Source organism: Protopterus annectens, chromosome 4.part1, assembly GCF_019279795.1.
Source record: "Protopterus annectens isolate FY-2018-M chromosome 4.part1, PAN1.0, whole genome shotgun sequence".
In the NCBI taxonomy this organism is placed as follows: domain Eukaryota; kingdom Metazoa; phylum Chordata; order Ceratodontiformes; family Protopteridae; genus Protopterus; species Protopterus annectens.
Genome location: NC_056734.1, coordinates 842,690,984 through 842,713,967, shown reverse-complemented (window position 1 = coordinate 842,713,967; position 22,984 = coordinate 842,690,984). Strand labels below are relative to the sequence as shown.

Below are 22,984 nucleotides of genomic sequence, written 5' to 3'. Positions count from 1 at the left end.
TGAGCGAAACATACACTAATCTTCAGTCACTGCTAGTTGTAGATTTATTGTTTATTAAGTCACCTATGTGTGACCCGAGCAAAACTTGTTTATTAATTCCTTTTACATTATTTGATAATGTGTAATCCGTCTGTGATCAGTTACACATGCAGTTGTAAAAATCCTTTACTTCACAAGTGCTGTCTTCCCACTCTGACGTTCCAGTAAATAAGAAACACCTGCACCATACTACTGCTCCTAATATTTATAATTTGTTATACATCATAATATTGACCAAACTTATTTATGAAACGTTTCACTCCATTATACACTGAAACAGGATCACAACCCACTTATCAAAATCTAAGTAAATAAGCAAAATTAAAGGAAAATTCACTACTACAGTTAGTAGTTTAGCTCTGAGCCTTCCATTTCCAAAATGTGAGTAACAGGCAACACTTACTATGAACTTATAAACAGCTATGTTACTGTTATAAAATGCATTCTGGTGGTAATATTCACAATGCACATTTCTAAAACATCTGAATAAGAAATGTGCTGCCAAAGCCTTTAATATGAAACCTACATGAAATACTGATTTTTTTAAGAGACAAAATATAGAGCTCTTTGTCAAGACAAGGTATAATCGAAATGTATGCCTACTATTGCCCAGTAATGAGCACTCCAACACAAGAAAATTAACAGTTAGTGTTAAGAGATTAAAGACACGTTTACAAGGTTATACCTCAATGACTAAGAAAATAAATAGCACAGCTGTACAGCTGAAGACAAAAAGAAATCCTTAGCTAAAGCTGACAAATGGAAACTCTTTGGATACATACATTCTTGAAATAAGGAGCTCAAGTAACTGCCAAAATACTTTCAGAAAGCTAACCAGAAACAAGCAGAAAATAACAGAACCTGATGGGACAAAGAAAGGCTGAATCATATTAACGCAAGATACACCTACACTATGAATTTACTGAAGAAACAGATAGCAAGTAGCCACATACCTCTCGCCTGTACATAATTTTGCTTCATACTTTGGGTCCATTTTTCATAAAAATGTGGTTTTCTGGCAAATCATGGGTTTGTCCAGATTTCGTGCTCTATAGGTTGAGAGGTAGGAGTCGCGTATGTTCTTTACAGGTTATTTCGCAATAAGAAAATAACGATGAAAGTGCTCCGCGATCAAGAAGTGTCGCTTCAAAGTTTATCCGCTGCATTTAACTGAAATAAGACGTCAACCCGCTTTCACACTATGGTTTACCATAAAACTTAAATAAGTTTGCAATTCCTTTAGTACTTCAACCTTACAAACAGTAAGCCAGCAAAGCCCCACCCCTCCTCAGTCACACAAGCTGCCGCTACAAAAGATAAGTTTATACATACAATAATACAATGAGTCAAATCAATTGCATAAACAAAGTAACACAGGAATGTCCAGCACTCATTCCTGATGACAGCAAAGCCAGCACACAAGCTCAAGAAGATATACGCAAAAAGGAAAAAAGTGTCATGCCCAAATTCTGCAAAGATAAACCTTCAATCCAGGTAACACCTAATTCAAAACACAAAGTCAGGCACACTCCAGAGAAATAGCTAAGGTGAAAAACAACACAAGCACATGTCAAAGATTATCTCAGACCCAGCACCTAACAGAACCACCACCAACTTGAGTGCTCAACTCACAGGTACTAAACAACTATCATCGTGACCTCTCAAGGTACCTAGCTAGAAACTCAGTTACAGAAAGTACTGCTGATGGCAGCATCCTGTCTACTTACTGTAGTTCCACTCTCCCTCCAAACTTGCACAAGGGCCCCATGACAGAACTTAAGGGGATCGACGAATGGATAATACCAGCTTAACAACATGTTACTGTACCCAAAACGGAATGACAACACCAGCTGATACAAAGAATATCTTGTTTCATCTTTTATCAAACACTAGCATTCTCTGACTAAAACTGAGCTGCTGTCACTCGCCCATCAAACCAGGGGCCCTCAAACCCATCAAACAACCATCTAACAAGCTCCAAAAAAAGTGAGGTATTTCTGGATTCCCTAGCTGTACTACTCACCCCAGCCAGTTGCCTTCTCTCAATCAAACAACACGCATATAATGAATAAACCCTGTCACCCTCATGGGGCACCCATAAACTCGTTAAGCTCGCTTAAGGTGAACAGAAATGTTCTGTTACAGTACATAGAAAGATCCCGTAGCAATATAGGAAATAACATAAAAAGAAAAAGGAACTGCTACTGGAGGACCCTCTATTTATTGTAACAGAACAAAGGAAAGTTAGGTCAGCGGTGGAGGTGTTAGGCAAGTGGCGGCTTGGATTGCAAGAATCTGATTGGCTGCCACCACTTGCTTCCTGCAACACAAATACAATCAGCTTGCAAGCAGATATACAGTGCATGGCAAACCGATTTTATCATAAATTGTAAATATAAACATGATGTTAATCCACACTGAAAATTAAGTTGAGAAGGTACCAGACAAAGTTCAGGTACTTTTTCAACTTAATCTGCAACAGTGCAGATAAAACTTTACTACAAAGTTAACGGTGCTTGTGAAAGGCACTCAGGTGGAACAGCATAACTTTTCATGAGTCTCAGAGAGCGCTCGGGTGTAAGCACAAAGGTACCCTGAGAAGGTACTTGGGGTTAATGAGTTAAATGAGAGGTAAAGAGGTCCACCTGGGGGTCACCCACATGTGGATAATTTGCAGAAAAATGTCTCTGTGGATTTGCCATTCATGTGGGTCAAGCAGGTTTCTGCTTAGGTGGTCTGTTAAGGTGTTTTTGATGCCCAGTAGGTATTGGGCTATAAGGTGTAGTCCCCATGGATAAGGCTGCTAGCCACAGGTTCATGGCTAGTCTGCACATGGGGTAAGATTGAGTCCCTCCCTGTTTGCTGATGTACCACATGACTGTGGTGTGGTCTGTTTTTATGAGAAGAACCTTTGGTTTGAGGTAGGGTTTGAAGGATGCCAGAGAGTTTTGCACTGCTATCATTTCCTTTCGGATGATGTGCAAGGGTAGTATTTGTGCGTCCCAGAGACTTTGGGCGCATCTGCCTTCTAGGTGGGTGCCCCAGACTATGTCCAAAGCATCTGTAATTATGGTCTGGTCTGATGGACGGAGGGTGAATGGATGTCCCTTGTTCAGAGTGCAGGCCTGGGCCCACCAGAGGAACTCGGATCTTATGCAAGGGATAACAGGCAGGGAGGTGTCCAGAGGTTGTGAGTGTTGACACAATAGGTTCTTTAGGTACCACTGATTTTTCCTCATGTGCAGTCTGACCAGAGGTACCAGGAGGATACATGAGGCCATGCACCCTACAGCTTGCAAGAATTTGCTGGCAAAAAGCTGGGTTTGGGAGGCTAGAGTAGTGAAGTATATTGGTAGGAAACTGTTTTTCTGGGGACAGAAAAGCCATTTCCCAGAAATATGACTTTCCTGATAGGTGTCTGTTTTGATTTCCCCACAGAGGTGAAGGGTTTTTACAAATGAGAGGGGCTGCAGGAGCAGTTCCTTGCAGTCTGCCTGGATGAGACAGTCGTCCAGGTAAGGGTAAATCTGTACATTGTTTTGCCTGCAAAAGGCAATGGCAGAAGCTAGATATTTGGTGAATACCCTGGAAGCAGTAGATAAGCCAAAGGGCAAAGCAAAGAATTGAAAGTGTAACGATCCTGCTCTGAAGCGCAGGAATTTTCTGCATGATTCCCTTATTGGGATGTGCAGGTATACATCCTTTAGGTCTAAGGTGATCATCCAAGCTTTGTTTGTCAGCATTGGTAGAAGCTGTTGTAAGGTAAGCATTTTGAATTTTGGGATTACCAAGAAGATATTGAGAAAGGATAGATCCAGGATGGGATGCCAAAGTCCCCTCTTTCCTGGGAACAAGGAATAGTCTGGAATAGAATCCTTTTGCAACTTGTTCTGGAGGTACAGGTTCTACTGCCCCCAGGGATATTAGGTTTTGCACTTGTTTTAGTGCTTCTGCCCACTCGTTTGGAGGTAGGTCTGGGTACCCTCTTGGGGGTGGTATTTCTCGGAAATTGAATTTGTACCCCTGAGCAATGATTTTTAAGACCCATTGATCTTTTGTTATAGAGTTCTAATATTCTCTGCATAAAGATAGCCTTGCTCCTAGCTTTTGGTGTGGTTTTGGCAGGCAGAGATGGGAAAGGTAGTCATTGAGAGTTTCTTCCATACAGGGTTGCTTTTGAACTTCCTGCTCTAGTGTTTGAGGGGGGCCACTGTTTAGTTCTTTGCTGGCCCCAAGTTTGAGTCCTGCTGGGTCTATCCCTACAGGTTTTGCCTTGTGCCTGCCTGTTTGGTGCAGGAAAGGACCAGTGTTTAGAGAGAAAATTTCTGCTGAACCTAGGAGGTTGTACTTGACAGTCTGCATCGATTTTGCTTTGTCTTCCATCATTTTAAGTACCTCTTCAGTTTTCTGTCCGAACAAGAGGTGCATCCATGATTTTAGCTTTGACATGATCAGGGAGAGGTTGTTCCTTCAACCATGCATGTCTTCTAAGAGATCCTGTCACTGCTGACCTGCTAGAAGCTTCTAGGGCATCAAATCCACAGTGCAAGGAGTGCTTTGCCACCTGAGATGAAGAGTGCAGTAATTTTGCTATTTATTTATTGTTGGCAAAATTTGGTAAAGCAGACATTTTCTGTTTCAAAATTTCCAAAGTGTGCTGCTGATATTTTAACATATGGAACTGACAGTTGAGAGCCCTTATAGTTAAAGTTGCGAGGTATATACTTTTGTTACCCCATCTGTCCAGGGCCCTGGATTCGTTGTCTGAGGGAGCAGGATTCTTTGCATAGGTAGCCTTAACTCCCTTAGGTTCTTGAGTAATCACCTCTGGATCTGCTACAGGATTTCTGTAGAGGAATTTATGTGAGTCAGGTACCGTGTAGTACCTGTCAGGTTTTCTGGGCGCAGGTGTAAAGCTGGATTCTTGGTAAACATCATCTACCACCTCGAAGATGGTTGGGATGGCCAGAGGCCTATGGTGGGGTAGGTCCAGAAACTCTCTTAGTCTTTTCTTAGATTGATGGAAATCCATCGATTCCCATTGGAAGTGTTCCCTGAGGGTGTGTTGGGTTTCCCCAAAGGAAAAGTCCTCCAAAGGTGATGCAGAAGGAATAGATTCTTCTGCATCTGAGTCTTCATAGGCAGTAAGAGGATTATCCTCTTCAAAAACAGAGGAGTCAGATCCCTCTGAGTCTAAATCCGATTGGATGTCTAGAGAAGGTTTCCTTCTCCTTTTGACTGGAGTGGCCTGATTAACCAGGATGAAAGTGATGAGTTCCTCCAGCATTTTAAGCATTCTAGTTTGAGGAGGGGGAGGAGTAGTGGAATGGAGACTTTTTGCTGTTTTCTTTGGAGTAGCTCTAAGTCTGGCCTGAAGAGTATCCCTCGGTGCTGTCTGTGTGTTAGTCGGAAGAGAGCCCGAAGGCCTTGAAGTAAAATCCGAAGTGCGAGTGGTATCCTCGGAAGCTGGTGCCTGCTTAGCGGCTCTGGACCCAACCGAGGCAGAGACAGCCAAAGGCTCATTAGATGATGCAGACATCTGTGGCATACAGGACTCCGAAGTAATCGAGTCGGGTATCAGGGGCTGCGAAAGCACCTCACTGAATTCCGAAAAACTGACGACACGTTTAACGGTGGTGTCATCAGAAGGCTTGGCCTTATATGGTTTGTCTCTATCCTTATCCTTACGTTTTTTTGGAAGATCTGGGGTTTGCTGACTGACAGATGCCATATTGGTAATCAGAGATGGAAGACAAACACAACTGGCTACAAACAGAGCTCTACGACGAATAGTTCTAGCGTTAAAGAGGGCACAGAACTGACAGCAGGGTACGTCGTGATCTGGGCCTAAGCAAGTGACTCAGTAAGAATGGAAGTCTCGGTGTGGTATTTGCTTTCCACAGGCGAGACAGTTACTGACTTTTTTGGACATTGGTTAGTGCAAGAAAAAGGAAGGATCCCCAACAGGATACTTAGCTTTAGGCGTTTTCAGCTGATGTTCGAAATCTGGAAACAGCCGACCAGCACTGTTGTGAATTGCTTCTGCTGTAGGCTCCACAGCAAGAAAGACTGAGGTAATGGCATCGCCTGCTCTCCTTTACAGCTCGGAAGAATTGACATCACACAGCAAGTGACAGCAGCCGACTCACAAAACCCTGTCTCTGGTATTCAGACCGACTAAGGGCTACCACAACATGGATAAATCAATCGTTAGGACTGCAGCAGTGAAACACGAAGAACATCTTTAGGGATGCCTTTATGTTCCAGGTATGCATTTTAATTTAATTTCCGTAAGCAAAAGAAGCAGCTCCAGAGGGTGAATTCTGAGCTAAAAGATAAGAAAAGTAGAGTAAGATGAACAGTCTCGGCTGAATGAATCTAGAGTGAATCTTCCTTTGAACAGAGTCTGTTTACTTTATTTTTAATTTCTGGCAGGAAACCAAATCAAACTTTAAGCAACATAACTGTCAACTGTCCCTGATTTTGCCTAACAGTTTTGGTCTGTTCCTCATATAGTGTATGGTTTTCTGGTAAAGTGAGTGCAGGGGAGTCAATAATTAAGACCATGAACATCCCAAAAAAGATGAGAGGGAGAAGCAGATGGGAAACGTGCAGTGTTAGCAGAACAGATGGTAACTTTCTATAGCCCCCAATACAAATAGTACTGTTCAACATATTTCAAGAAAGCAGTTGCACACTTAGTGAACAAAGCTTTTAAAAGCCAGGTGTGTGTGTGTGTGTGTGTGTGTGTGTGTGTGTGTGTGTGTGTGTGTGTGTGTGTGTGTGTGTGTGTATATGATGTCAGCCATCTACATTTTACATAAGCCTCGCCTGATGACTTCTGACGCTCATCATTCTGGAAGCAGAGACAATATCATGAGAACTATGTAAAGCTTCTGAGATGATCAACATGTCTGGAAATGGAATACAAGTAACACAGACTTGCAGGTATTTATTTATTTATAAATTCAATCATTCTTTGATGACCAGCTTAGTCTCACTAGTCTAGTGACCTCTTAAGGGGAGACTCAAGGTGGTATTCCTGCTAGTAGAGGAAATTTGGCACAGAATCTGGGAACTTCCCCTATACTTTTCAAAAGATGCCTTAGTCTTTTTATATCCACCTGAGCTATCACCACAGCTCAGGCATATGGGACCCTCTGTTTATCATCTTATCCGAAGGACGACACACTCAGGAGGGCAGCACCATCTTAATGCTGCACTGTGGTGTCAACAATCTACTCATCTGGAGTGGGAACAGAACACACAGCTTTCTAGTCTCCCAGCCCCCAAAAGTTAAAGCTGCCACATAGCCATGATGGGGAGCTGTGCCTCTCTACACAAAGTATGTGCATATATACAGGTCTAAAGTCCCTATGCTACCAAGGCATGCTGGAAGCAGCTCTATCCTTTTATTCAGTGTCTTAATGACTTTTTGCAGAAGATTTCTGTCTCACATATAGCACCTTTACAGAGCCAGCAGATGAATGTATATTTGGATGAATTTTATGACCTTCCAACTGCTGCATTGTTTTTGTTGGGGTCACAGCACTGAAACTATCACTACTACTTTTATAAATGATATCAAGTGCATCACTGATAATGGCAATGTTTCTGTAGCTGCAGGTTTTTTCATTATCCAATCCCTGCCTTGTTTCTCAAACCCAAGATTTTTCATGCATGTCTGCATTGCTGCTTTCTATAGTTGAGAAAGTATAATTGTGTAAAATCTTATCATAACACTATAAGTCCTTCTCATCACTGTTGCAAAATTCCTTACATAAGAGGGATCTCCTTCTAAGGATAGCAAAATGTCCAGCTAGTATACCAAAGCCATTAGTATTTACTGGCACCATACGTCACACATATGTTCCCTGCGCAAGGTGTAGGGCAAAAAGATGATGTACTGACACACACACTTCAGAACTGAAAAGCTCCAGGAGGAAAATAATGTCTCTAGGGATTAGGAGGAACATGTGCATCAAGAAGTAGAAGCCAGACCAGGAACCCCTCAGCCAGCAGGGTAAGGTGAACAGAAAAGAGCGGGGGGGGGGGGGGGGGAATGAATACTGCAACAGTGAACAGAAGGACATCTACTGTTATGGTAAGATTTTACATAACTGTACTATGTCCTTCTATATCACTATTGTAGTATTCCTTACATAAGGGAGACTACAACAGCTCAGGAGGAAACCTGGGGAGGGGGTTAGCACTGAAGAGCCCTTTAGGAACCCATGCAAGACAGCCCTGGCAAAGATAGCTCTAGCCCTGGAAATGACATCCAACGTATAATGCTTAGTGAAGGTATGGACAGAAGACCAAGTAGGAGACTCACTTCTGGTAGAGTGAGTCTGTAGTGAAGAGGAAAGACATTTATCATGAAAAGAATAACATAAATAAATGGCTTTAGATATCAAGGAAGAGACAGTCTGCTTAGAAACAGTTAAACCCATAGAAAAAAAAATAAAAAGCTGCTCAGACAACTTTAGGTTTATCCAAATAATATCTCAGCTGTCTATGCAAATACAAGGTGTGAAGAACCTTCTCAATGGCAAACTGTGGAGAAGGGAAAAGGAATGCAAATTAATAGACTGACTAAGACACAACTCATTGACTGCCTTGTGCATTAATGGATGATTAGTAGGAAGAGACACCCTGTCCATTTGGAAAATTAAGAAAGGAGAAGCAGCCATGACAACCTGAGGTTCTTAAAACCCTCTTGGCCGAACTAAGAGCCAAAAGAAGAACAGTCTTCCAAGTACAATGTTGTAAGGAAGCTGAAGAAGCAGGGTCAAAGGCAGCCTGGGTCAATTTTTCAAGAACAAAACTGACCCTGGAAGGCAGAATAGGATTCCTGGGAGCCCTGATATGAAGGACATCTTTAAGAAACTGTTTGCCCTCAAATTTAGAGGTCAGAGGAGGATTCAAGGGCTGACAACCAGAAATTACTGCTAGGTGAGCTTTAACTAAAGAACATACCAACCCAGCATAGAGCAGATCACACAAATAAGGGAGGACCACAGAAACCTCTGCAGATAGAGTATTCTGATGGTGATAGAGGCACCAGATAGAAAATACTTTCCATTTGGATAAATATGATTTCCTGGTAGCGGGCTTCCTGGCCACCTGCAGGACCCAAAGCACATCCTCAGAAAAAATATGCTTAAAAAGGATCAAAATCCTATCACCCACAGCATCAGGTGAAGACTAGGCAAGTAGCGATGCATAAGAGACCCCTTGTCTTGTCCACCTTGTGAGGTAACTTGTGGTGATTGTCCCTGGCCAAGTGAGAAAGAAGGGGGACCCAATGCTGTTGGCACCAAAAGGGAGTCATCATGATTTTGGGAGAGTCCTGTCTGACCTTGTGCAAGACTCTCAGAAGCAAGGGAAGAGGAGAGAAGGTGTGCAGAAACATCCCTATCCAAGGAAATGGCAGGACATCCACTTTCCAAGCCAGATGACTTGAGACTCTGGAAGAAAAAATAGAAATCTCCGCATTCAGAGGGGAGGCAAAAAGATCTATCTGAAGAATAATCCACAGATGGACAATGTCCAGGAACGCATCTCTATGAAGCATTCATTTGTAAGCTTGTGTGCTGGACCTGCTCAAAGAGTCTGCCACTAGACTATGCTCAGAAAGAATGTAGACAGCCTGAAGAGTCACTTGACACTGGACAGTTGGAACCCAGACCTGAAGAGCTAACCTACAAAGGAGGTAGGACCTTGTACATACCATATCACTGTGATATTGTCCGTGAAAACTTTGAGGGGCCCAGAATGAAAGAGGGTAAAAAAAGCCTGAAGAGCTAGAAGCAGAACCCTCATCTCCTTGATGTTGAAGTGGTCTGACCTCTGATGAAGATGACAGAGACCCTGAACCTTGAGAGAGCTGAAGAAAGCTCCCCACCTCATTTGATGCATCTGTAAAGAGTTCTTGAGTCAGGACTGGAGACTGAAAAGGAAATGCCAGGCTGAGAGAAAGTTGATGAATCCATCACTGAAGCTCACGCCTGAGACAAGGAAGGAAGGGAAAGTACAGTTGTGTACACTTACCATAAATGTAGGTGTTCGAGTGTATTCACTGTTGAAGTCATCACACTCGGGTTATCTGCCTGCAGGTAGCCCTCAGTCGGCCCAAATACCAGACTTGGGATTTCTGGGTCGGTTGCTAGGAGAAACAAAAATATGTTTCAACTACTTCAAGACTTTGCCCTTATCCTGGAGAAATTTAAAAGTTCAGCAGCAACAGGATGAAAAAGATTTTTATTATCCAAAGGAGCATCCAATAATGTGGCCTTAATATTGTCATGTTAAGCCTGAAGAGAAAGCCAAGAGTAACACCTCAGAACAGAACTAAATGCAGCAGCCCTGGAAGAAACATAACTGCACTGAATACAGTGGTGGGAACATCAGAAGTAGAAACCAACAAGGAAATGGACAAAGCCATCCCCTCAGAATCAGGAGGATCAGAAATCATCTGAGAAACTTGAGAAAGGAGGGCTCAAACATGTCTGGTAATTAATAGCCCTAAAAGACAGGGTTGTCAGCAGTATAGCCCTTTTTGCCAGACTTTCCATGGCCATACTATCCTTATCAGAAGGAAGCAGCTCGGTAGAGGGCAACAGCTTGGGGGTTTTGTCAGAGGAGACAGACACCACAGAAGGATCCACAGAAGGACATTTATACAGAAATTTACAATAATTAGGCACCTTGTAAATTCTGTCAGTTTTTTTTAGCAGCAGGGGCTACAAAAGCTGCTGAAAAGGTATCCAGGAGGGCAGCCAGAAGTGAAGGCTTGGGAGACTCTATCTGGAGGAGCTCAAAATATCTCTTTTGGATATCATAAACTTGTGAACAATGCCACTTAAAGAATTCCATCATATGGGAAATAGTGGTCCAAAGCAGAGGTCCTCTACATGAGAAAATAGGACTAATAGAATCCTCCTCCTCTGAACTGTAGTCTAATGGGGAAAAGATCTGAGAAGAGTAAGCTAACGACTCTTCCCCCTGAATCCTAATCCTATCATAAGATTCCTCTCTAGGCCTGTTAAGAGGAATGGAAGATCAGGGAGGAGCTGACACAGAGACCACTTGAGGAGGCTTTAAATCCATTAAAGCTTAAACAACCCCTGAGTAAAATCAGGGGATCCTTAACAGTATGGGAAATATGCTTGGTTTTCTGCTTCTTTTTCTGCAGGATGTCCTCACAAAAAATCTGGGAAGGCTGGACTTTTGTCAACACTCAATAAGCATAGTACGGATCTTCCCCCTCATTAACTTGTGTGGAATCCTCCTCAGTCCTTCAGCTATAACCAGTCAAGTTTCCCCTTTAATGTCTGGAGCAGATATTTGTAAAGCCTGTGAGGGTGTGTAAGAAGTGATATCCATTCTGGCCTCCAACAGGGTCGTGGCAGCGAAATCCAAAGCAACAACAGGATGATCCTCCAGGATTTTACTATTCTCAAGAGAGATGTTTGGGAGAGAACAGACAGCAGCTGTACCAGACCTGTGTGTCGGCCTTTTTCTTGGCTAATGGCTTACCCTTGGTATGGGAAGTCTACACCATAGCACCCTCAGCTAACAGCTTAAGATGTTGATTTTCAAAGTAAATAGACAAGGAGGAGAGGCAACTATGTAGTGCCTTGGGGACAAATGCATGACAGATAGAACACTGTATATGGTCGTGGGAAGCATCCAGACATAAGAGACACTAGTCGTGATGATCTTAATTGCAAATCTACCTCCCACACTGACATTTTCCCTATCTGGATGAGATGAAACCAACAACTCCAAAAATAAGAGAAAGATAAGGAAGAACCCCAATGGGGCACTTATCTGATAAATGGCTCAGTAACCAGCACAGAAGAAAGTCGTTCAGACCGATGTTCAATCATGGCATTCGAACCGGTGGCAAAGAAATTCTGAAGTGTGTGCATCCTTATTCCACTTTTATGCCCTATGCCTTGCGTAGGGAGCATACTTGTGGCATACAGTGCCTGTAAATAATACTAAAGGCTTTGGTATACTGGCCGGATATTGGGCTGTCCCTGGCAGGAGATGGTTTATGTAAGGAATACTACAACAGTGATATAGAAGGACATATACTAGTAGATGTCTGTGTGTATGCACATTCTTTTAAATCAGACTCAAACCAGTGTTTATTGTCCCCTGCATGATAGGTCATGCCATACAAAGCAAAAGCATAGACTCTGTGACTTCAGTCTATTTCTGACTATAATTCTGACATCCCACTGTATAATATATTGTAAATTTGGAAATGGCAGTTTGGCTATGACTAAGTTCAGAATATAAAGTGTACATTGAGCTGCTAGGACACTGGCCAGAAAGACTGAACCCAGAGAGGCTCTGCTATTCAATAATATAAGTTGTTACTCACCACCATGTAATTCTCAGATTCAACACAGTAGCCACGGTATTGTACTAATGTCTGTTAGTCACCCTCCCCCTTTCACGCAGTCATCCAAGTTCCTGATACACAAGCCATCTGCGTAAACAGTATACTCAAAGCCCATCCATTCAACAAAATATGCATCTTACTCAAACATGGAATGGGATAAAGGAAGGCAGTAGCTTCATTTGTAATTTTTGTATGAAATTTCTGCGGAGTTATTCTCATATCAGTTCCATATGACATTATAAACAGATCATATCATTCATATGCTTTTATTATAGCAAATAGTAATATCATAAACATGAATCTTATTACTTTTTGTTTGTGAAATATTTCACCCAGACTAAGCCTGAGATAAATTGGTCGATATTTACAGGTCACAAGCGTCCCCTCTGGACCTCTGAGCACCCCCAGCCTTTAGTAACTGGCAGTACCCCCGCTAAACTGCAATGCTCCACAAAAAAGCAATAAAAAGTGATTTTGTGTGTAGAGTTGACCATGCAGTATAGGCAGTATGAAAGAAAACAATTTAGACTTGCTTCTACAATATACTCTGAGTCAAAGTTGTACATTGTCGATTAGTGGTGTAGGTGATTATATTGATGGACTATTTGCAGTTTGACAACTGCGGTTATCAAGAAATACAAATATACAAGCATAAAATGTCCACACAAGATCACATGGCATTTGGCAAGAGAGACAGCATGCAGAAACTGCTTTCAGCCTTGGAAAGAAAGCCAGTTTTGTGCACATGTCATTTAACCACAAACATGAATAAAATGTTAAAAATGTACACTGAGGCATTTCTGACATATTCCTAGCTATGCCTGTAGCCGGACCGGTATAACGAGTTGATCCAGTTAAAATGATCACCTAGACCGTAGTTGGTACTACTGCCTAACAGACTGATCTGCTGCCAGATGTCTTAAGACATCAAGTACCTTATAATGGGATGACCTCAAGAGATGCTAACAGCTGATCATCCAGCTGAAAAGTCTGCAAATATATGGATTCACTTTAGAAGCTCGAAATACTGAAATGATAAAATTCAGTATTTCGAGCCCATAAAGTAGAATCTGGAAAAGAGCAAAAGCTCAGAAGCGCGAAATTCAAAACCTTGAATACCGGAGGTTTTGAATTTAATGCTTCTGAGGTTCCGCTGTTTTATGGATTCAAGTGTGTGTGTGTGCTAAGAGTTTTGGGTAGGGGCTGTGGTGTGTGTTAGTGTGTTTTGTTGCTGTGATGTGTGTGTGCGAGGAGAATGTAGCTTGTGTGGTGGTGTGTGTGTGTTTGTGTGTAGTGCGACCTCGGAGTTAGAATATTTAAGTAGGGGGGTGCAGGGGTGCTTGGTCCCCTGCTTTTATGTAGTAGACAGCTTGTGTTTGTGTGTGGGGAGGATGGCGCGTGTGTGTGTGTGTGTGTGTGTGTGTGTGTGTGTGTGTGTGTGTGTGTGTGTGTGTGCAGTAGTACTGCAAAATTCAAAATCTCCGGTGTGCGAGATTTTGAATTTAGCAGTTTTGAGTTTTCTATGTTTTAAAGATTTGACTTTATAGCTTCGAAATATGGAATTTTGACATTTCAGTACTTCGAGGATATAAAGTGAATCCAAATATACACACATACAAGACTGCTTTGAAATGTGCATCTGTTGCCATCTGGTGGCTACATCGTGTAATAACAGACTTTATACAGTCTGCTTTTGGAAATCTGAGCTAAATGAAGGAACATCAGCAAGGCTGAAGCCAAAAAAGTAATTAAAAAGAAGAAAAAAATTAAAAAATATCTAGTAAGCACAACCTCCAAAAAGGCCAGAGCAGAGGTTTTCTTGCCTTGCAGATGTGTGTGTGTGTGTGTGTGTGTGTGTGTGTGTGTGTGTGTGTGTGTGTGTGTGTGTGTCTGGGGCATAGAGAGTGGAGCTTGAACAGCTGGACTAAAGCACATATACCAAAACAAAGTAAGTCATCCTGAAGTGCCAAGGCAAGAAATCTTCCCCAGAAAGTAGAATTAATTATGGAAAATAATATGACAAATAGCCTGTGCTTGGAATCTTCAAACAGTGATATGTAATTTGTGTGTGTATTCATCGTCATCATCCAGAATCATGTAACAAAATCTCATCTCTTTCATTAACCTATCAGAGCTACAACATATGGGGGTAACTGATATCTTAGCATCTGTACTCCCTCTTTCCCAGGGATGGGATAAAAACTAAACCTCTGAGGATCTCTCAGAAAACTGCATCTGTCCAAAAAGAAAAGAAAAATTATTTTTCTGTTGGTTTCACAGTAAGGGTCTTTCTCTGGTGGAAGGACGGTCATTGGCTAAGACACAAATTTCTCCTTTAGGAATAAAAGGGGCTGACACAGAGTTCTTAACGGATCTACCACAGAATGTTTTGGAGATTTTAACAGCTGTTTATGTGACAGCCATCCCTATCTAGAGGTGAAAGCTATTTAAGAAGCAAACACACTAAAATTATAGCCAACAGTAAGATAAGAGACATAACTGAGAATAACAGCAGCTAATAAGCAGTTATCTGGCAGCCATTGCTATTAAAAAAGAACACCATCCACAGAAAAGATGAAAAAAAACGTAAGTATGTGCAGAGCAACTGAAAGTGAGCTGGAACACGTCACACTGTAACCTCCATGACCAGAACATGTTCTACTCAGCAAGCAAAGGCATTAACATTTGTTTTTGTTTTAATTATCCAGGTAATATGAGTATCATCTGATTTAGTGAGTCACTCAGTGCCACAAGCAAAGATTTTTTTTCTAATCACTGCTTTCACTGACCTCAGGTTTCTCCTTACCCAGTTCCTTATAGTTGCATTCCTAGGACCTGTATGCACATGACAGCCCACCTATGTAATCTACCCAATGAGGGCCTCCAATTCAGAACTGTCACTATTCATAGATTTGCTGGGGTGACAGCCTTTCACACACTGCCAGAGGGGACAGACAGTACAGTTTTGTACCTACCATAAATGTAGATGTTCGAGTGTCTTCACTGCTGCAGTCATTACACTTGGGTTATCCTGCCATTAGGCAGTCACGCAGTCGGCCAGAGTTCCAAAGTTTTTGGTCCAGCGTCAGTTGCTGTCACCTCCTCCCTGACGTCAGTGCGTCAGGGGTATATAAGAAGCAGCCGACGCCATTTTCTTCAGTTTTTCTTGCCCCAGATGTCAGGTGCCCCCAAAAAGATAGGCAATGCATATTGCTTACAAAACATACAATAAGGTAAAAACAAAACCTTCAGTAACCAACAAATACACCACATAGGTAGTATAGTGTAGAAATGTATACATAAGACCCAGCTAAGAAAGAGGGGATGGCGAGTGGGTAACCAGGACCGCAGCAGTGAAGACACTCGAACATCTACATTTATAGTAGGTACAAAACTGTACTATGTTCATCGTGTTTCACTGCTGCAGTCATTACACTTGGGTTGAATCCCAAAGTTGAGTCAGGGTGGCTGGTTCTTTAGAGGATTTGGTGTGGCTATGAGGCCCTGCAGCACTGAAGTGGCAAAGCCAGCTGTGGATCTAGAATAAAGAGGCAAGTGGTAATGCTTGGTAAAGGTGTGCACTGAACTCCAAGTTGCAGCTTCCAAAATGTCTTTGGTAGGTACTCCTCTAAGGTAGGCAGTAGAAGTGGCAGTTGCCCTGGTGGAATGTGGCCCGATGTTAGATGGTACAGGTTTCCCATGCTGTGTGTACTGGATACAGTGTCCTATCCACTTTGAAATGGTCTGCTTTGAAATAGCCTTTACCTGTGATCCTGCAGCATATGATACAAACAACTGTTCAGTTTTTCTGAAAGCTTTTGTTTTGTCCAAGTAGAAGCGTAATTGCCTATGTATGTCCAAGGAATGTAGAAGTTTCTCCCCTTTATTCTGGGGATTTGGATAAAAAGTTGGCAAGTGAATAGTTTGGTTAAGGGCCACACTGGATACTACCTTAGGCAAAAAAGAAGGGTTTGTTCTTAGAGAAACCCTGTCTTGGTGAAAAATTATGAAAGGCTCCACTGCCATTAGTGCCTGTAGTTCTGAGACTCTTCGTGCTGAGGTTATTGCCAGGAGCAGAGCAGTTTTCCATGATACATATTTTAATTCTGCTGAATTGGCTGGCTCAAAAGGAGGTAAAGTGAGCTTTTCCAAGACAAAATTGAGGTCCCAAGTAGGTGTTGGTGCTCTCCGGGGCGGTCTTATGTTTTTAGCCCCTCTGAGGTACTGTTTTAGCAATGAAGGACAGAAAATAGGAGGATCTGTGTTGTAATGAGCCAAGACGGCAGAGATGTGGATCTTAATGGGTGAGAAGGATAGTCTTTTGTCCAGCATCTCAGTTAAATATTGTAGTATCTGAGGAATGTTAGGGACAAGAGGGTCAAGGCTTTGAGCCTGGTTCCAGGCACAGAATCTCTTCCACTTTTCTGAATAAGATTTCCTGGTGCTAGGCCTCCTGGCCTCCAAAATGGCATCCGTAACAGCTTTAGAGAGAAATGTTGTCTGTTTGGCTAATGTATCAGCCATGCAGCCAGGTTTAAGGTTTTCAGCTGACTGTGCAGGATCTGATTGTTTTGTTGAGTCAGTAGGTGTGGAATTTGAGGCAAAATCCAAGGTGGGCCGTGAGCTAAATTCTTTAAGATTGGGTGCCAATGCTGGCATGGCCAGTCTGGAGCAATCAGAATCATCTGTGGTTTTTCTTGTCTGGCTTTTAGGAGTACCTTTGAAAGGAGAGGCAGAGGTGGGAAGGTATAAACTTTTAGGCTTTTCCAGCTGAACGAAAGAGCATCCACTTTCCATGCTTGTGTGCGATAAGTCCTTGTGCAGAATTTTTGTAGTTGGCAATTCAGTGGGGGGGGATCTATGTCCAGGCACCCCCATTTTTCTATGTTGGGGCACCCCCATTTTTGCATTATCATCACATCTAGATCAAGGGAGGTCATCGTGCCTCTTTACTCATCCCTCATCATGCCCATAATTGAGTACAATGCCCCTTTTGGGATGTACCTTACCAGACACCTGCAGCAACTGGAAAGACCCCAAAAGTACCTCACCAAGAGGATCAAAGGGCTCAAACAGATGCCATATGCTGCCCGGTTAAAGAAACTCCAGCTCTACTCAGTGGCATACTGCCTGTTCAGAGGCGATCTGTGCCTGACATATAAAGCCATGTCCAACCCGGAATTAATGGACATACTGCACCTCAGGAAATCCAAACCCCATCGAGCTACACGCTCGAGAGACTTGAACCTCAGCACTGAAATAAATAGGACATGCTGGAGGGACAGATTCATAACCCAGAGGCTCCCTTCACTCTGGAATAAAATCCCAGTCCAGGTTAGGCAGAGTCCCTCACTGACCATCTTCAAGAGGAATCTTGATGAGTGGATGGGAGATCGTAGGTTTACCCCGGGTATCACTTCTGTGTCACTGTTAGACAGAGGCACAGTATACTAACCTCAAAAAAGGGCATAGCAAAATTAATTTAAAATGGGTGGCGAAAGCCAAACACATTCTGGCTAGGCTTATAAATGCCCTAGGGCAGATAGCCTAGTATGAACCTATGAACCTATGAACCTATGAACCTATGAAGACCTGTGGATTTAATTTCCACTCGTGAGGATCCATGATGTTTCTGCTTAAGTCGTCTGCCAGAGTATTTTTCTTTCCTGGCAGGAATTGTGCTTGCAGATGAACTTGATAAGTTACAGCTGCATTCCACAAGGTCATGGCTTGCCTGCATAGGGGATAAAATAATGAGTGCCCCCTTGCTTGTTTATGTACCACATTACTGTGGTGTTGTCTGTCTTTAATAATAATTGTCCTGGATGCAGAAGGTCCTTGAAAGCTGTTAGGGCATTTGTACAGCCAACATCTCTTTTTGACTGATGTGAAGGTGCATTTTGTCTGTGGTCCATTTGCCCTGAATACACTTTCCTGCCATGTGTGCTCCCCAGGTGTAATCAGAAGTATCTGTTGTTAAGGTCTGCCTGGCTGTGGGAAGAGTGAAAGGATGACCCTTGTTGAGGTGACATGTCTGTGCCCACTATTGAAACTCCTGTTGTAGGCAGGGAATTAGGGGTATTACTGTTTCCAAGCTGTGAGAGTGTTGAGTCCAAACACTTTTTAGGTACCATTGTAGTTTCCTCATATGCAGTATGGCATATGGAATTAGTAGTATGCAGGATGCCATGAATCCCAAGGCCTGCAGAATTTTTCTTGCAGGAAGTTGAGACTTGGTTGCCATCAATTAAAAATACTGAGTCAGTTGTCCTTGCTTGTTTGGCGTGAGATAAGCCATCTGGGCCATTGTATTTAAGCTGGCACCCAGGAATATTATCTCTTGTGAGGGCACTAGTTTTGACTTCTTTTCGTTTACTGTGTACCCTAGGAAAATTAGCAACCTTTTTACAAATGCCAGATGCCTTCGAAGAATGTCTTTGCTCTCTGCTTGAATCAGGCAGTCGTTCAGGTATGGATATATTTGAATTCCTTTTTGTCTGCAAAATGCATTTACTAGTGCCAGGCACTTTGTGAAGACCCTGGGCGCAGTAGATAAGCCAAAGGGCAGTGCAGAGAATTGGTAGTGCATTGAACCAGCTATGAACCTGAGGTATCTTCTGCAATTTTGCCTGATAGGGACATGTAGGTATGCCTCTTTGAGGTCCAAGGTAACAAGCCAAGCTTTCTTGCCCAACATGGGAAGGAGCTGCTGTAGTGTCAACATTTTGAATTTCGGAACATCCAGGTAAGTATTTAGAGTAGACAGGTCTAGTATGGGTCTCCAGGCTTTGTCATTTCTGGGGACCAGGAAGAGTCTTGAGTAAAATCCTTGTCCTTGTTCCTGCTGTGGCACTTTTTGAATAGCTCTCATGTCCATGAGGGCTGCAATTTGCTTTTGTGCCTCTGCCCACTGATTTTGTGGCAAGTCTGGCATTCCTTTTAGCCTTGGTAAAGTGTGAAAGTGGAACCTGTAAACTTGAGACACAATATTCAGAACCCATTTGTCTTGGGTGATTGCTTGTCAGTTTTGTGAAAAAAGTGCTAGTTTCCCCCCTAAGGGAGCTGCCAAAAGGGAAGAGCTTGGCATTGTTAGGGGGGGAAGTCATTGGGATTATTTCCTGTAAGGTTGTGACTTGTCTTCCCCTCCTTTTGAGGTTGAAGCACCCCACTGTCTTGGTCTGTAAGAGCCTTGGGGCTGAGATCTGCCTCTTGGGCGTCTGTATCTGTCTCTCTGTGGCCTGTCTGACACTGGAAAGGACCAATTTTTTGTAGGCCAATTCCTGCTAAATCGAGGTGGCTGTACCTGTAAGAAATCCTTCACTGTTTGCATAGATTTTGCCTTATCCTCCATTTTCTTTAATACCTCTTCTGCCTTGACACCAAATAAAATATCCTGCTGTAAAGGAGCATCCAGTAATTTTACTGTAACATAATCTGGTAAACTTTGTTCTTTTAACCAAGCATGCCTTTGAATCACAGATCCTGTAACTGCTGCTCTACAAAAAGCCTCTAATGAATCAAAACCACATTGCAAAGTATGCTTTCCCACTTGTTCAGCTGCATGCAATAAATCCTGCATTTCTTTAAAATCAGGTTGTTCTGCACTTGTACTCATTTTCTGCTTTAACTGAGACAGTAAATATTGTTGGTATTTAAGCATACAAAAATGGCAGTTTAAAGCCCTCACTGCTAAAGTTGCAGAGGTGTAAACTTTCCTCCCCCATCTGTCTAATGCTGTAGAATCCCTGTCCGAGGGAACTGGATTTTTAGCCGTGGAAGCCTTTACCCCTTTGGGACCCTGGGAAATAGTTTCTGGGTCAGCAGCAGGGTTTTTATAAAGAAATTTGTGAGAGTCAGGGACTCTGTAGTACCTGTCTGGTTTGACTGGAGCAGGGGGTAAAGAATCTGGATTTAAACTGGATTCAGAGAACACATCACCCACAATATCCAACACTGGTGGAATAGCAAGGGGCCTGTGCTGAGGCAATAAAAGAAAGTCTCTGAGCCTTTTCTTGGATTCTGAGTAATCCTGGCCCTCCCAATGGAAATTCTCCCTCATGGTATGTAAAGTTTTCCCAAAAGAATAATCCTCAGGAGGAGAGGCTGATGGAATTGATTCTTCAGCATCTGAGTCCTCATAGGGGGGGGGGGTAAAGAGTATCCCTGGTCTGAAGAGGAATCAGAATAAATAGAAACCTGGTTAGAGGAATCATAGTCTGTATCCTGTCTAGGCCTTTTGTCAGGAGGGGGATGGGAACCCCTGATCAGAGTAATTAAGTGTTCGGCCATTTTGAGCATCTGCTTTTTAGGCATGGAGGCCTGTTCAGGTGAATGCTGTACTTGCTTCTTTGTCTTTAATGTAGTTTTAGACTTGGCTGTAGTTGCTATGGTAAGTTGTGAAGGTCTGAAAACACCCTCAGAAGCCGATGCCTGCTCAGCGGCTCCAGACCCATCTGAAGGGATAGTCTCCGTAGGCCCAACACCTTGAGTATCCAGAGGCCTAGGCACCTCCATGTGGGAGTCGGCTGTGGCCTGTGGCTCTGAGGTAGCGGGTGTCAGGGGCTGCGAATGCGCCTCACTCAGAACCGGTGAACTGGCGACTGGCCTAGAAGAGGCTTCGTCGTCAGTTTTGGGCCTCGGGTGCCTGTCCTTATCCTTGCTTTTTTGTGAATTGCGGTCGTCAGTTGTTCCGACGGCATGGTATAATTAAACCTTCGGCCAAAGTAATGGCGAGCAAAATCAAACCGACGTTTAATAGTGTGTTTGTTAAATCTAGCACAAAACCAACAACTAGTGACATCGTGATATGGGCCTAGGCATGGAATACAGTAAGAATGAAAATCCTTATGAGGTATTTGCTTCCCACAAGAAATACAATTATTAACTTTTACTGACATCGGTCTGAGGCAAGAAAAAGTTTCCCCAACGGGGTACTTAGCTTTATTGCAGACTTCGGTTCTGAAAATCAAATTTGATATCTCAGGAGTTGGCCGACCGGCACTTGCGAACTGCTTTTGCTTCGGGCACTGCGCGGCAAGAAAGACTGAAGAAAATGGCATCGGCTGCTTCTTATATACCCCTGACGCACTGATGTCAGGGAGGAGGCGACAGCAACCGATGCCGGACCAAGACTTTGGAACTCTGGCCAACTGCGGGACCACCTGACAGCAGGATAACCCAAGTGTAATGACTGCAGCAGTGAAACACGATGAACATCAGAAGTTATGATAATGCAGCTCACAGTTGTTCTTCTTGTCATCTGCTTACATGCTAGACTCGTTATCCACGTGGATATCACAAGGAAAACATCTCGCCTATTTGTAATGCTTCTTTATTCAGCCATTCTCCCCTTCCTCCATCTCCACCTCCACCCCCAAGCTGTATTAATTTTTCAACACAGCACCAGTATCACCACCAGAATTCAAGAATTAGCCATGCCCCTACACCCTCCCTCCTGCAGAGGTAAGCAGGTCGATTCCTCACCATTCCTACACCTCCATAACAGATCCGCAATTTGTGCAGGTGCCCAAGCCTCTAATCAAACTTGGATCAGCTGGGACACAGTCAATGATTTATCCTGTATACTAAAGGAGCTCAGTTTTTGAAAGTAAAGAATGAGGGAATGCAGCCCAAAACTAAAGAATAAATCCTGTTAGTGGCTTGTGCGCTTAACCCCCACTCTAAACTGATACATGTGCCATGAAATTCTGAACTGCAAGGGAAGCCTGCATCACTGTTCTGATCCTCCACTTTTACTATTTTCATGGGTCTTACGATTCTAAGAGTTTGATTTTAGTGAATGATCCGTAGCATTAAATTGGAGTGCGAAATTTGTGAGTCACTGTGCATTCAAGAGCTAGGGTGCTGAAACTGTTATTGTTCTTGGGGAAATCTGAATACTTCTCAAGCAGAGGTATGCATGACTTTTTATTTATTTTTTTTAAATAGAGGTTTCTTCTTTTTCAGATCCTAAATGCATCCGCTGGTGAGCACTTGCTTTCTTTGTTTCAGCATTATCAGCTATCTACCCTAAAGTAAATTAACATCAAATATATTGATAAGCTCTGTTTCTGAGATTAGTCACACTCTCCAATTATACTGATCCAACTAAAACAAGGGTAAAACACATTTAAAGCAAGTAACCAGTTAGTTATACTGAGCAAACTATTAAAGACATGCAAAAGTCCTTTTGCCCTCACAAAACAATGTGCTGAAATCCAAGATTCATGCAGACATAATGAAGCCATAAATGACACCAAATAAACTTTATTTGAATTTATACACTGAAATGTTTTCTTAGCTCATTAACTGAAAAAAAATACTGTCTATCGTGTACCTTCTGCTGATATCCTTTACATGAAGGGAGTCACTTGTTCTAGAAATTTCCTTCCTTAGCGGCTTCTGCTGCAAACTTATGCTCTGGATAAATTCATTCTGAGACTGCAGTGTGGCCTCCAACTCATTCTTCTCTTCGGTAAGCACCTACCGAGGCAAATATTCTTTCAGCAAGAAATAATTGAAGGTGAC

General features: G+C 42.7%; 1 protein-coding gene across 3 annotated transcripts in view; it reads right to left on the bottom strand.

The window, feature by feature from the left end:
- The window catches only part of CEP63 (centrosomal protein 63), a 673,466-nt gene that overhangs the window by 337,786 nt on the left and 312,696 nt on the right, over positions 1 to 22,984 (bottom strand). For all 3 annotated transcript variants that reach the window (XM_044070624.1, XM_044070622.1, XM_044070623.1), the window contains exon 8: positions 22,794 to 22,939. In XM_044070624.1, coding sequence (XP_043926559.1) covers positions 22,794 to 22,939 — 146 coding nt within the window. The remainder of the gene's footprint in view (positions 1 to 22,793; positions 22,940 to 22,984) is intronic.